Raw genomic sequence first — 14,073 nt, 5'->3', positions numbered from 1 at the left:
GTTAAATATATTATTAAATGTAATATTAATATCTAAATGCAGAGCTAATCCAGGTATTAATGCATTAGCATTAACACAAATGCAATCTGGGTTTAAAATGTCATTAAAAAAGAAGGGCTGTAACAACAGCAATGCTTTGAGAAATGCGTGACGTCTGAACTGTTGGTTTTCTTGAGAAACAGTTGCTATAGCAACTCAAAGGGTCAAACAAGAATAGCTTCTTTTAGCAGAGAAGCAATTGTGAGGACAGTATTATACTGTACATCTCCCATTAGTTTCATCATTTCATTTTTTTCTAGCAATCTTTTAGCTGATCTTTCATTTATAATTGACCACACAAAGAGGCAAAATTCTTAGATTTCCCATTTTCCTGTTTTTTTTTTTTAATTTAGTCTTTTTATCAGATAGCCAGAAACTAAAAACCTTTCAAATGTCAAGGCTATAATTTTTACTCAATGATAAGGCTGCAAAAAATGTATTTAAACATAAGCAGAAGTACTAATGCTGTGGGTCCACAAAGAAGGGAAATATAAAAATGTCCTTTTGCAAAAAAGAAAAACAATGTGATGCTTTTGATAAAAAAATGTCTGCATGTTATATTTTATATGCACATTTGCAAGCAAAACAGCTGCAGTAAATATAYTGACAGACAGAAATGACAATCAGCTACATTGACAATTTCACMGAAAAACAGATTAATCATGCTACACAAATCATACTGCTTTTAAAAAAACAGAAAATAAAACAAACATTGTTAATTGGACTGACAAAATGATAATGATGGCTGCCAGGTTGACAATGTAAATGAAAAGTTATTCTTAATGTTTTGCCTAGTATAATAAAAGGTTATATAAATAAAAATAAAAAACATGCCATTAACAAGAATATCTTCTCATWTGTAAACAAGGTTGCAAAGAAAACTACACTCAGTATTACTTTGTATATTTTGATGAATCCATTGTCTTAAATGAGGAAAATCAAAATGTCAAATGACACAAAAGCAAAAATCATTAAAAATCACAAAACAGTATATTATATATATATATATACATAATTAAAAGTCTAATATGTTTGTCTAAATCATAGTCAAACTCACTACTTAAGATAATCTTTCTTTCAGTATTTGCTTCACAATGAATGGGAGTTTATCAAAAAGATTTGATAGCAGCTGCATGTTTACTAGTTATACGGGTACAACGTGGCTTTTATTGTAACGGGGACTTACTCGTCTCCATCTGGGCAAATGCCTGTAGTTTCGTCGTATTTCGTGCAGTACACGTCAGGGCTGTAGTTAAAGGTACCGTCCCTCCTCCTTATGGGTCGCCTTCGTCGCTGGTTCAGAAAATGCCAATGAAAGCAAGTAAAGGGTCTGTGCTGCGTACACTTGTGCTGGAGGAACAACGGGCACTGCTCTGTCCTGAACTCCTTCAAGTATCTGAAAACAGCGAGAGAGGATTTAAAACAAGCGGAGAAAACTGAGTCGAGTTTAAAATAGCAATACACAAAGCATCGAGAGGTGTCGTGTTCGTGTCGCAGCCTTGTTATTTTGGGTCACGAACGTCGGCTCGGTATTCTGAGCGAAAACTACGTAGGCATTTTGCCGTAACGGTAAGTCAAAACATGCGAGCGTACGTGCATAAATGTGCGTAGAAAGAAGGAAGAAGGCCGAGCTATTTACAAGCAGACTGGTTAGCGAGTTCCTAGCTAATCGTTTAGCAGACAGACGGCATGATATTAAAAACGTGACTTAAACACGTTCTTCAACACAGAAAAACAAATGTGAGCGATTCCGACGGCGAATGCAGAGGCGTTCGTATTTCCTGCCGTAGCACTGTTGTTAGCAGTCGTTGTTTGCTATGTAACGTAAGGTAGTCACAAAGCCAGGAAAAGCACCATGTTTTAACGCACACACAAAAGAGTTGAGGAATGCCAAAAATGCAAACGCATAAAAGTGCACGCGGAACTCGCATTTTCGGCAATGGGCGATTTTATTGATTCTATGCAGCAGCGTTACTCACGTATAGTGGGTAGGTTTCTCGGTTTGAGGAGACGCATTGGCCRCCGTTTTCGAAACCGACGGCATTTTCAGTCAAAACAATGATTTGCGCATGCGCCAGAATCTGCACAGCAACAACACTACAAACAAGCCGAATTTACACAAGGATGTTAGGGGGCGTCAGAAAAATATTCTGACATTTCTTTTACACAGTGTCACTGCTTTTGCATATACAGAATACACATTATTATGCAAACTCGAATTTTTGTCTTCCGCATTTTGAAGTAAAGCACTGGTAGATGTTTCCTCTTGATAAAATACACAAACGTCATTTCAGCATTATAATGAAATACCTTTTAGCAACTACACACAATCCCCAAGGTAAAATAATTGTGCTTGACAAATTAGAATTTTTGGATTAAACATTAGAATAAATCTTTATGAATTTGACTGATCAGAAATAAATAAAGGATACAAGTTTCTACTCTTTCATTAAATAAGAAACTACTCAATGACCACTGACTGTCTGAGACATATGAGAACAAAACGTATTCCTCAGTCCAGTCTAAATAAATGGACTGAGGAATAAACATAAATAACATAAAGTTTAATTAATAAAAACAAGACCCAGAGGTGAGGACTGACTTTATGAGCCTTGTAGCCTCAGGAAGTAGCTGTTCCTTGACTTGTCTGAGCTTTGAGGCTGCACAAACTTCTGCTGGGGGGAGGGTGGGTAATGGGGTTTGTCATTCAGTTTTTTATTTTTATTTATTTATTTTTTTGGGCAGCATGGTGGCTCAGTTGGTAGAGCTGTTGGCTCTCAGAAGTTGTAGGATCGAATCATAGTTGGGGATTTTTCTGGGTAAAATTAGCATGTTCTTTCCATGAATGCATGTTTTTTTGAGGAGCACTCCGGTTTCCTCCCGCAGAACAAAAACCTGTGTTAGACTACTTGGTCATTCTAAACTGTCACTTGGTGTGAGTGAGACAGTGAATGGTTGTTTGTCTCTATGGTTCTGTGATGGGCTTGTGACCTGTCCAGGGTGTACCCCACCCCTCGCACAGTAACTGCTGGTTATGGGCACCAGTGACCCCCATGACCCTGAAAGGAAGAGGCAGGTAATGTTGGTGAGATAGACAGTTTTTAGCACATTTCTACGGAAGAGAATTAGGGCCATAGAGAGAGGGGAAAGAATTGACTTTTTTTATCAGATTTTTAAAATCAAAATTTTGATGTTTTCTCAGAATAAATCAAACATTTTTTCCCTCAGACTTCTGAGATTGACGCCAGAATTCTAAGATTCCTTTTGATATTTGAAAGCACACACACATATATATGTAATATGTATATATGTTTATATTTATTTATATATATATGTTTTGCTCTGTGGCCTTATCCTCTTCCACAAACATTATGTTCATGCCCATTCATTTTACGTTATCCATTTCAAGCCWACTTATAAGGCTACATTTTAAAATAACAATCAATTTACTACTAAAAAAATACTTTTATTTGTCTTTAGGCTAATTTCTTGCTTCCAGTATGAATTTAATAACTTTACATTTCCTCGACATTTTCAAAATATATATTTTGATGCGTCTGTCTTTTTGCATGTAAAACTTCTATCTCCACTCCACCACCACCACCACCATGCACACACACACACAAACACACACACACTTGAATCTGAAACGCTAATCTGTTCTACTCGACACCTTTTTTTTGTAAAGGGTTTAAATATACAAATGCAATTATATGTCCTGAAATCCACCGATTACACAGTCTAATAATCATACATAAACCCTGGCTTTTCCAGGTCTAATTACATCGTCATGCCACACCCACTCTCAGGTTACAGTTAAATCCCAACACTTTTCTTACATAAAACAAGCTTTAGTGATGGTCTCTTTTAAGAAAGTGAATAAAACACGATTTCATGGCTTTATTTTTTTATAGTTTAGTCTTCAAATGTGCATTGACTAGAGTCATATAAGGAAATACCTAATAGTGTCAGAGTTTCCTTTGAACTTTTAGAATTTTACTTCCTCAAACAGTCTCAATTGTTTGGCTAAATAAGAATTTTAATTTCCTTTTTGAAAGAGAGAAAAATCAAGAAATGTTGTCCTTTTTTCTTAAATGGAGTTTTGCTCTAAAACTCCCGACGTCACYCAGAGATGAGATGGGAAATGTTACACCCTTTTTGCCTTCTGTGATGTCAGCGCGTAACCTCGGCCTTCTCAGTGTTCTCAGCTGTTCATGCAGTTCACTGTCGTGCTCTTCTCACACTTTGTCCAGTGGGTGTGTTTTTTTATTTGTGCAGCTCGGCGCATGTGGCTGATGTCAAGGTGGTGTTTTGCCTCACCTCAGAYACTGAACATTGGTCTTGACAGCATTAATTTCATTATTAGTCAAATGTCTTCCTGTGTGTACCGCAAAAGCCTTGTGTTGGATTTTTACCTTGAATTTCTACGTCCAAGTTGCGAACAAACAAGAATTCTCCCTGTATTAGGAAAAAAAAATAGTTGGAAAACAAAGTGTCTTCTAGCAATAATTAAATTATGGAGCACAAGTATTATAATGGAAGCAATAATAAGAGTCCTCATCGTGTGCCACAGCAAGTTTAACTTTTTTTTGGCAGTCATCTGACAAACAACCACTGCAAAAATCCTCAGCATGGCTTTCCCAGGACAGTTACAGCTGGAATAACAAGATGTGCTTTGGGCTCCTATTTTTCCCAGTCACTTCATTATATCTGGCACAGAGGAAACATAAACAACAAAGTAAATATTTCCTTTTTGAATCCTGCGATACCCCCATTTGAAAACAGATGATAGTATTCACTGAAAAAAAAGTAAATGGTGCACCAGTAATAAAATAAATAAATAAATAAATACATTCAGCTCTCATGGAGCCACAAAAAAGAGCCTTTGGTAAACCTAAAGACACGCAAACATTTGAGTAGTCATGTTCTGCAAACATCATTTTATTCTTTTTTTAACAATGTGTTTTAATTTCACTCCAGATGATGTATGATTTATGATTTAAAAGACTGAGAACATGCTCCTGAACAAACAAGGCCAAGAAAAGGTCACAAATGTGCAAATTGAATAAATAAAATGGTGCGAATCAAAGGATCGTTGCTTTATTCTAACCATTGCTCTGTAGAGATTAAACAGCTCCTTGATGCAGCCCGTTCCTCTTTGAGCTCCCCGTCCAACAGGACTGAAATCTGRGAACCACAGCAGTCTTAGAAGCCATCATCACTTGCACGGATTCTCACATTTGTCTTGTAATGGTTACATAATTTGTCAAATTAAGCAGGAGAGACATTCAAATCCTGCGTTTGTAGCACATTAATTCCCACACACGTTTTATAGAGCCCATCACAAAATAGGACAGTGACCAAAATCTTAGATATATTGCACCCATTAATACAGCGGTTCAGTGATGATTCTACTACACTAAAATGATTTTATTCTGCACTTGTCATGCCTCAAATGTATCCCCTGTGGCTGATATAGATGTGTGAGATTGTTAAAGACCATTTTTGTATTTCACTTTAGGAAGAACGTGTTATTTTGACTGAAATTATCCTTCCTGTGGATCAGATAGATCACCTGGTTGGATTTGTGAAGTCTTAAGTCTGAAGGACATTTTATGTAGACACTTGTGCTTCGTTTGAACAGAAAACACACCAGACATAAAGAAAAAAGTTCAACTGAATGTGCACAGGACATTAAAATAACTTATTCATCTAATAAAAAATACATTAATTGGATTTCCCTTTTTCTTTTAAAGTGTCTTGTAGGATCTTTTGTGTTTCTTGTTCATGAAGAGAGCAAGTCTGACACTTGTGCAACTGGATGATTCAAAGCAGAATAACAGAGAAAGAGAACTCATATTTGATATGAAAAAGTGAAGTTTTTGAGTTGTTTTCTCATTGCAGTCAGACCTCTGACACGTTACCCCTGACAGGGAGATGTAAATCAAGATCATGGTGGCAGAAGTGGGTCACSACTGACGAGCTGGCTTTCTTTTTCACAAAGAGTCTCAGCTTGTCCCTGAAGGTTTCCCCTAGAAAGCTGTAGATAATGGGGTTAAGGCAGCTGTTGGAAAAGGCTGCCAGGTTAACAATGTGGCCTGTGAGCGGATAGTCGTGCCACAAGGCGGAGGCAGTCCTCCGCGACGGGTTGGCGGTGCCCTGCAGCAGCTGGATGCTGATGAAGACGTTCTCTGGCAGCCAACAGATGAAGAACACCAAAACCACCACCACGATCATGCGCAGGGCTTTCTGCCGCCGTGGCCACAACCCRCGATGCTTCTGGGATCGCACGAGGATCCGCCCGATCAGAGAGTAGCACAGGCCGATGATGGAGAAGGGCACCAGAAACCCAATGGTTACCTCCAGCCACTGAATCTCAAAGACATTCGCAAAGCAGAAGTGCACTTCCCCYCTGTGTTGGGTCTGGACTATTGTGAAGGGGAGAAGGGTGGCCAGGATGGAGGCCATCCAGATCAGGCTGCAGCTGAGCTTGGCGTGCTGCATCGTCCTCAGCGAGCTGCTGCTCATGGAGCTGGCCAACGCGACGTATCTGTCGAAGCTCATCCACGTGAGGAAGAAGATGCTGCTGTACATGTTGATCTGCAGGAACAGGGACATGAAGGTGCAGAGGATGGCGTAGTCGTAATACTTCTCGTTCAGGTTGAAAACCTCAATGAGGGAATCTGCCACCAGGATGAGATCCGCCACGGCCAAATTAACAAAGTAGAGATCAGGGATGGTCATCTTGTCTCTGTGGTTCAGGTTTACCACCAGGATTAGRATGTTGCCTATAAACCCAATAGGAAACAGGAGGATAGTGTACAAACAGGACAAGAAGAGACCAATGCTGTAAAACTGGTATTTTTCAGGGTTTTCACTTAAATTTGTGGCGTTGATTTTGAACGAGGTGTTCAGTCGGTCTGTAGTGATATTGTTGATCCAGACCAAAGACTGCCCTTCCATCCTGACTGYGATTGGCCTGCCTTAAATCAGAAGCCACACATATGTTACATTCACCGGCTACATCCTGAAGCCATGCCAGCTCAAAGTTTTGTCTCTTTAAAAGAATATTCATTTATCCTGTGTTGACATGCTGACGGAGGTCAGGTGAGCGCAGTGAAACATTTATAAGTCAGGTGAGCAGAGTGAAGTTTGACCCCATCGTGACATCAAGTTTCATCTGTCAGTAAACTCTTGGTGCAAAACAGGAACTCTTCCATGTCCTAAAACCACCTTCGGTCCGTGCCCCTGATCAGGCACGTTGTCCCGACGCCGGCTAAAATCTGAAATCTGTGCTCCTGAGATTAGACGGTGGCTTTTTTGTTGCTCTTTTCGAGTCATCTGATTGACGTGCTCCCCGAGTGCACGTGGACCTTTATTCAGTGAGAACCGGCCAAGGATGTTATTGCTCTGACACCTGAGCTGTGAGTAGAACKGAGGAAAAAAAATACCACAAGAAAAAACAATTAGAACGAAGTACTTGTTAAAGCAGCTGTATAAAGAAGGGAGTAAATATTCCCCAAAATATTCAAGATCTAAAATGAGCTTGATTTAAGATCAGCCTTGTAGTTTTTAGCAGGAAATAAAATGAATTACACACCATCCATGTGAACGTTTTAACATTCATGTTCAAGTCTTAAACAGATGCATTGAAATCCTCCGTTAAAGTCCACAAACAATCGAAACCTCCTCCAACCGGTTTGTCTACACTTGTTGACTATTCATTTGTAGTACAAAAGAGAAAAGCCTCAAGCCTTTAATGCTCTGATTTTTTTTGTTTTACAACAGTCATCATAAATTATGTAATAATAATTGATCATATTCAATTATTGTCCCTTAATATCATTGTTTAAAAATAATATTTAACTAATTTTCTGGCTTATATCTTCAACAAATAACTTTCTAATATATTAATGCTTTTCTTGTAAAAGGTTTTATTCACAGACATCATTCAAATAATGAAATATCCATAATCTTGAACTCTTATGATATTTAACTTTTTTATTACTGATATTTTGATTTTAAACACATTGAATTTTAAATCATATATATATTTCCCTCTTGTTTAGATACAAAAAACATGTAAACATAAAAAATGCAATRAGAACAAAAAGTAAACAACTTATTAAGGTCACAGTGTGTTATCAGATATTTTATTTCTAACAAAAATACTCTGAAAACACTTTTCACAACATTTTTACCTTGAAAAATAGTTTTGATCTGCAGATTACCTAATCACCAAAAGGATTTAAATTGTCTCTGGCAAACTATAATCCAGTCATCTGATGAAAACAAAAAGTGTTAGCTGATTATATTACACCTGACTTTCTAAAATAAAACTCTCAAGAAATAAAGAAAAAGCTTCTATCGACGTGCAATCCACATTTAAAGATGGAAACCTACTTTAATTTAGAGATGTTTTGCTCCTCCATGCTTGTCCAGTGGAGAGTCAGAGAGCTGGAGGTTTGTAAATCTAACATCCAGCCCTCTCCTCTGCACCACCTACTGTTTGGCCCATCCCTGTCTGAGGATGAGACGACTGTGGGGGGTGGGGGTGCAAGGAGGCAAGACGAGGGTCTGACTTCACGTCACTGGGCTTTGTCAGGTCCTCTGCCTCTTAATTTAATTTATTTGTTTTTTATTTTTAGTTTGTGGTTGTGGAGGCTTGTCAAACACACCTGGTGTAGAAACTCAACTCGGTGAGTGCAGATGAGGGGAGACTGAATCCCTAAAGTCGTGTTACTGTGGGAACCACTTGTATTTTTACAGGCATATTTGTTTACCTGGGCGATTCAACCTTTAGTGTTAACGGCCACACAAACACTGCTCGTGGCCTTTGCTTGTGCAGCCGTATGTTAGCATAGTAAACCAATATGTGAGTCACACAGGAAGTATTTTAATCCTCACTAACGTTCCATTTTTTGTGTCAGGACTGATATTTCATTCAGGTAAAAACAAAAAATGGTGGCCCTTCGCTGTTAATAAAATAAAAGTGRAGCAGGTTCTTTGCTCTTGGACCAGGGCTGGTTCTATCATCATTTTAACTGTGTTATGTGTCCAGACTGTAACTATAGAAACCAAACTGATATTGATTCAGCACATGTAGTGTCTTTTTCACAGCTGGGGTGGATTAATTGCAGATGAGTGCGATGATTACAGACAGACAATAACCATCTGTTACAACAGAAATATAAATAAATAATTTCATTAGTGTTGGCCAGTAAAATATCATCCATCCATCCGACAATTCTCTTATATCTATATTTTTTTCTTTATTTATTTAACAGGGACAATGCATACGAAAACATAGAACAGATCAAGTCTGTAACTAATGCGTTGCACAAAGAGTATATATATATATATACTACAGCTACAGCTAATTTGCAACTCCTGTCCCTGGTTGGGCATTTCTACACAAATAAAATACAGTTTATGCATCCATATACACTAAAAATACACAAGCATGTCTGCCAACAAATTCATAAAATCAACCAATACAATTTACAAATTCATGCAAAAAAAAAAATTAACAAAAAATAATCATGCAAAACATTAAAATACATAAAAGTTAGAATTCTAAAACAGTTCGAATAACCTTAGAACCTCTAAAATTAACCATACACATCCTCAGGTACCTCTCCATCCTCCCACATTAGCCAACACATGCTAAAAATTATCACYACAACACTAACGTACTAAAACATAGTCCCACACAGACTGTTCTCATCATTAAATCTAAATACTAAAAATAATCGCATCTTTGGTTTTCCTTTAGCCAAGATTTAGTCATATGGATGAATTTTTGAAATTCAAACGTAGCTTTTATTTGCAGAGGCAATCAGTTCCATRATGTTGTGCTTTTGTATGAAAAGGTAGTCTGACCAAATGAAGTTATGTCTTTCCTTTGTAGCTCAGGGAGAGCTGTCTGTATCCAGTACTCGCTGTGGGAGTGGAGGGGCACACTCCCAACAGGTTGCAAGTCCATCACAGGACCACACAAACAGATATCCACACTCTCCCTGGGTTCAATTTATAATCTTTTTTTATTATTTTTTTCAGTCATTTTTAAATTTTTCATTTACAAAAGAGCACAAAACACAGAACAATGAAAACAAAACAGTATAATACAGAACATAATACGCAATCTTTAAACTCCTTTCAGTGTCCAAAAGACAAGATATAGACTGAAAAAAAGTGTARGTAGAAGCCTAAGCTTTTTATACCTTCACTTTTTATTCGTACAATATCAAAATCAAATCTACATCTTTCCTATAGATTTACAGTTTATTTACAGTACTAATCAACCCAGCATTTATGCTGCTAGCCTGTGGGAAGAAACCAGAGTACCTGCAGGAAAATCACATGGAGAACGTTAAAAAAAAATCTACACAAATCTACAGTGAGGCAACAGCTCTAACCACTGTTTTACCGATTACCAGTGCACCAATAACAGATACGTTAACGTTAGTTTATGTCAGGGCTATTCAACTAAATCGCTCCAGGAGCCACAGTTACTGCAGGCCAACAGCTGAGGGGCTGAACATCTAACAATTAACGTCTTTATGTAAATAAACCAAGTATTACAAAGATCTGTTACCTTTGAAATGATTTATTTTGCTGCATTTAATCATGGATATAACATACAGAACCCTATGTAATAAATGTAGTGATAGCAAAACAATATCAAAAACAAAACTAACACATTCTGTCTCCTATTTAATACAAATATTTTTGACATCTCTGACTTTCCAACTTTTTAAACCTATTTTTTTCCACTTTCATAGTTTTATCTTCAACTGGTTGTAGTTGTAACCGTCTTGAGTGTGCATAGAAATGGTTTTATACAGCTTCTAGCCAAGATTCAGACGTTTCTGTAGACACCAAACATATGTTTAACTAAAAGAACTCATAGTAATTAAAGTAGAAAACCGGGGGGTTGGATTTAAGAGATTAATGAACCAATTAGCTTGCCGCATTTTGGTCACTCGCAGGCCGGATGTGGCCCGTGAGCCACCATTTAAATAGCCCTGATTTTTAGCTACATTACTCATCTTGAATTGTATTAACTGCAAAAGTGAATTGGTTGTAGAGGTACACCCAATGATTATTTTATGCAGTTTTCATTTATATCTATTCAGTGGTTTATGACATATTTGGATAATAGACAGACTAACTGCACAGTTACGGGCAAAAACATTATTGTCTGTCTTTGCCTTTTTGAGGCAGGTGATAAAACGGCTTTTGCACCATACAGAAAGAAAAAAAAAATTCTCGTTAAACAATTTAAGCTGAGAACTGTATTGAATCAGATGGGAGAGAGAAGTCGAAGGCATTACTTGGAGGTGTGAGCTTTCAGGCAGTGCTTTATCTCTTAATTATTGAAAGACGAGTTGCAACACTAATAATCATTTCACATGGTTTGCAAATGAGGCTATTAAGCACAGCTGTGTGAGAGTGCACTTCCTTTTTATGTCCACAAGGTGACCCACCAGTACTGTGGTAATTTGACACTGAAACATAAAGGGAATCTGACAAATTTATATTTTTGAGGATTAACTTGGAACAAAATTCATTGAGATTTTATTGTTTTTCACTATCTATAAATGTAACTGGAGACAAGCATTGTGTGCTTTTTCACTYATAAAAAGTTGTTTTTCAGTGATGTATTTTTTGGTCATAACCTAACTAGTTAGAGTTTCTAGCCTTTAAGCTATGTGTGGTCTACAGTACAGTTTTTATTCTCTTTATGCTTCTCTTTTCAGAATCACAAGGTGTTTGGTTACATCCTGCTCTTATCTCCTATCTTTTATGCACTGGATACCTTTCTTTGTTCTTTTTTGCTTTGACTTGATCTGAAACTGTATCCCGTCCAGTCTTATTCCTGTTCACCGTACAGCCCAGTTTTCTCCCCATCTTCAGAAATACATTGTTGGGTTTGYGGTTGTGTGTGTGTGAAAGGTGCTCAGGAGCCAAACAAAACAAGCTGCAAGCCGAACGCTCTGTCTTCTTTGGTGGTCTGATGCTGCTCAGTGTTGAAGGAACTTTTTATTGGGGAGGGAAAAAAACAACATTAAGACTTTTTCAACACATTAAAAACTGTGCAATGTCAGAGTTTACTTTAGTCTGAGCACTTTTTTTTTCTTTTACATCTTGCAACATAAGAAAACCATTATAAAGCTAGTSATGTTTCACGTTTTTTATCTTTGTTACGACTTAGTTTGTATTCCTTTACCGACCTTACATCCACCTTGCACCCTTTTCATGCACSAACACAAAACACCACCTTTGAAATAACAGTGTTGTGATTTGTGTTTTTTTGTGTGTAAAATCTGTAATTCCAGTCTTCAGATGAAGAAATGTCTTACCATGACAACCGTGTTCAATACCCTTCATCATAGTATTGTTTCCAGATGTAGAGCGTGCAGTTCGTGGCCTTTCTGTCCTCGTTTCCGTGCTCTGATGTTCTGGTTATGACCCCTCAGAGAGATGAGACGAACAGTGTGTGTAATGATAACAGGAAATGTACTGAATGGTCTCCTCCCTCATTATGGCACTTATCTCAGCCGGCGGAGCGTCGTGTGTGACACATTTCATTCTTCAGCAGCTTGATCTTTATCACTATAGCCGCCTGTTGCAGTTTGTATTTCAGTCCTTTCCTGCACAGCTTTTCCCCCTTTTCTCCTTCACAAAGAAAGGCAGTAGACTTGAACTGTTATACCCCACAAAAGACAAAATAATTTGCAGAATGTGAAGAATGTTTCCCTGATCTGTGTGCTGAGGTGAAAGAACCCTTTGATAAGCAGCGGCATTCATTCTGACGCCCGCTATCATATCAGAGGATGGAGATGGTTGACGCAACCTGCTCGTTACCTTGACCTGACCAGGGTTAAACTGATCTGAAGTCAAAATATTTTTAATCGCCCGCCACCAAAGGCAAAAGGGTGATAGTTGCCACAACTAAGCAACCTTATCAAACTAAATTTTTTATAGATATAGAGCTGGTCGAAAGCTATGCATTTTGCTTCAAACTTTGGCATCAGCTCTAATCATCATTTTGTGTTTTAGYAAAATATACCAGAAAACACTGGACAGAAGGGTTGGGCAATATTGGCAGAAAAAAAACCCCTAAATTAATTAGCCGATAACAACTAATAGATGAGCTTGCATGTGTCTGACATGGTCTTGGTCCGCCTTTTCTTGCTTTCCTCTTGCTCCAGTTTCTGTCAATGTTTCCARTCATTAAACAAGTTGGTAGGGTTAAGGTTAGCATTAGTTGCCTTCCGCCATTGGGCTCACATGCGTTCCTGATAATGATGGTGTTGCATACGAAAGAACATCATTACATGGCACTAATTGCAGTTACTGCAAAGTAGAAAATTTTAATTGTTGAGGATTATGGTAAATGGTAAATAGACTGAGCTTATCAAGTCCCTCCGGACCCCAAAACGCTTTACACTTAGTCATTCACCCATTCACACACTGGTGATGGTAAGCTACAACGTAGCCACAGCTGCCCTGGGGCCAGGGGTGGTTCTAGGGGCGGGGCCACAGGGGCATTGGCCACTGCTGAAATTTGATTGGCCCCCTGAAGTACCCCTGTCCTGGCACTCATCTKTCCTTTGGCTGAGAGCAATGATGGTGGACGCAGTTCCATGCCCAAACGCTAGAGGCGCTAATGAGTCAAACAGTAATGTCCAGCATGAATCAATCTTACAGAAGTCTTCTTCTCTTCTTTAAAAGACTTGAACAATTTTGCAAAAAAGATATCTTTCAACTGGCAAACGATGGCTTAATTTTTTCATGTGCTTTGAGAATATTTTATTTACGTACAGTAAAAATGCATGTAAAATTAATAAGGAGAATTTAAGCTTTTTTAATAACATTACATTAGGTTACAATTGCTGGAACATATTTGACCAGTTAAATTTATACCATCCATCCATCCATCCATTTTCTTCCGCCTATCCGGGGTCAGGTCGCGGGGGCAGCAGGTTCAGAAGGGAGGCCCAGACCTCCCTCTCCCCAGCCACTTCT

The 14,073-nt window shown here is 38.1% G+C and overlaps 2 protein-coding genes across 4 annotated transcripts in view; both read right to left on the bottom strand.

Annotated features, from left to right (window-relative positions):
- The window catches only part of unkl (unk like zinc finger), a 17,137-nt gene extending 15,031 nt beyond the window's left edge, over nucleotides 1–2,106 (bottom strand). For all 3 annotated transcript variants that reach the window (XM_014023916.1, XM_014023928.1, XM_014023920.1), the window contains exons 1-2: nucleotides 2,019–2,106; nucleotides 1,226–1,435 (exon numbers count right to left, since the gene is read on the bottom strand). In XM_014023916.1, the coding sequence (XP_013879370.1) occupies nucleotides 1,226–1,435; nucleotides 2,019–2,083 (275 nt within the window). In that variant the 5' untranslated portion in view covers nucleotides 2,084–2,106. The remainder of the gene's footprint in view (nucleotides 1–1,225; nucleotides 1,436–2,018) is intronic.
- Nucleotides 2,107–5,536: 3,430 nt separating this feature from the next.
- Nucleotides 5,537–7,023, bottom strand: gper1 (G protein-coupled estrogen receptor 1). The gene has a single exon (XM_014023905.1). The coding sequence runs from the start codon at nucleotides 7,000–7,002 to the stop codon at nucleotides 5,944–5,946; it is 1,059 nt and encodes a 352-aa protein (XP_013879359.1). The 5' UTR covers nucleotides 7,003–7,023; the 3' UTR covers nucleotides 5,537–5,943.
- Nucleotides 7,024–14,073: the final 7,050 nt, after the last annotated feature.

The sequence above is a fragment of the Austrofundulus limnaeus genome, unplaced genomic scaffold (assembly GCF_001266775.1).
Source record: "Austrofundulus limnaeus strain Quisiro unplaced genomic scaffold, Austrofundulus_limnaeus-1.0 Scaffold4, whole genome shotgun sequence".
Lineage (NCBI taxonomy): Eukaryota > Metazoa > Chordata > Actinopteri > Cyprinodontiformes > Rivulidae > Austrofundulus > Austrofundulus limnaeus.
The sequence above is the reverse complement of the archived record's forward strand: the minus strand, read 5'-3'. Positions and strand labels throughout refer to the sequence as shown.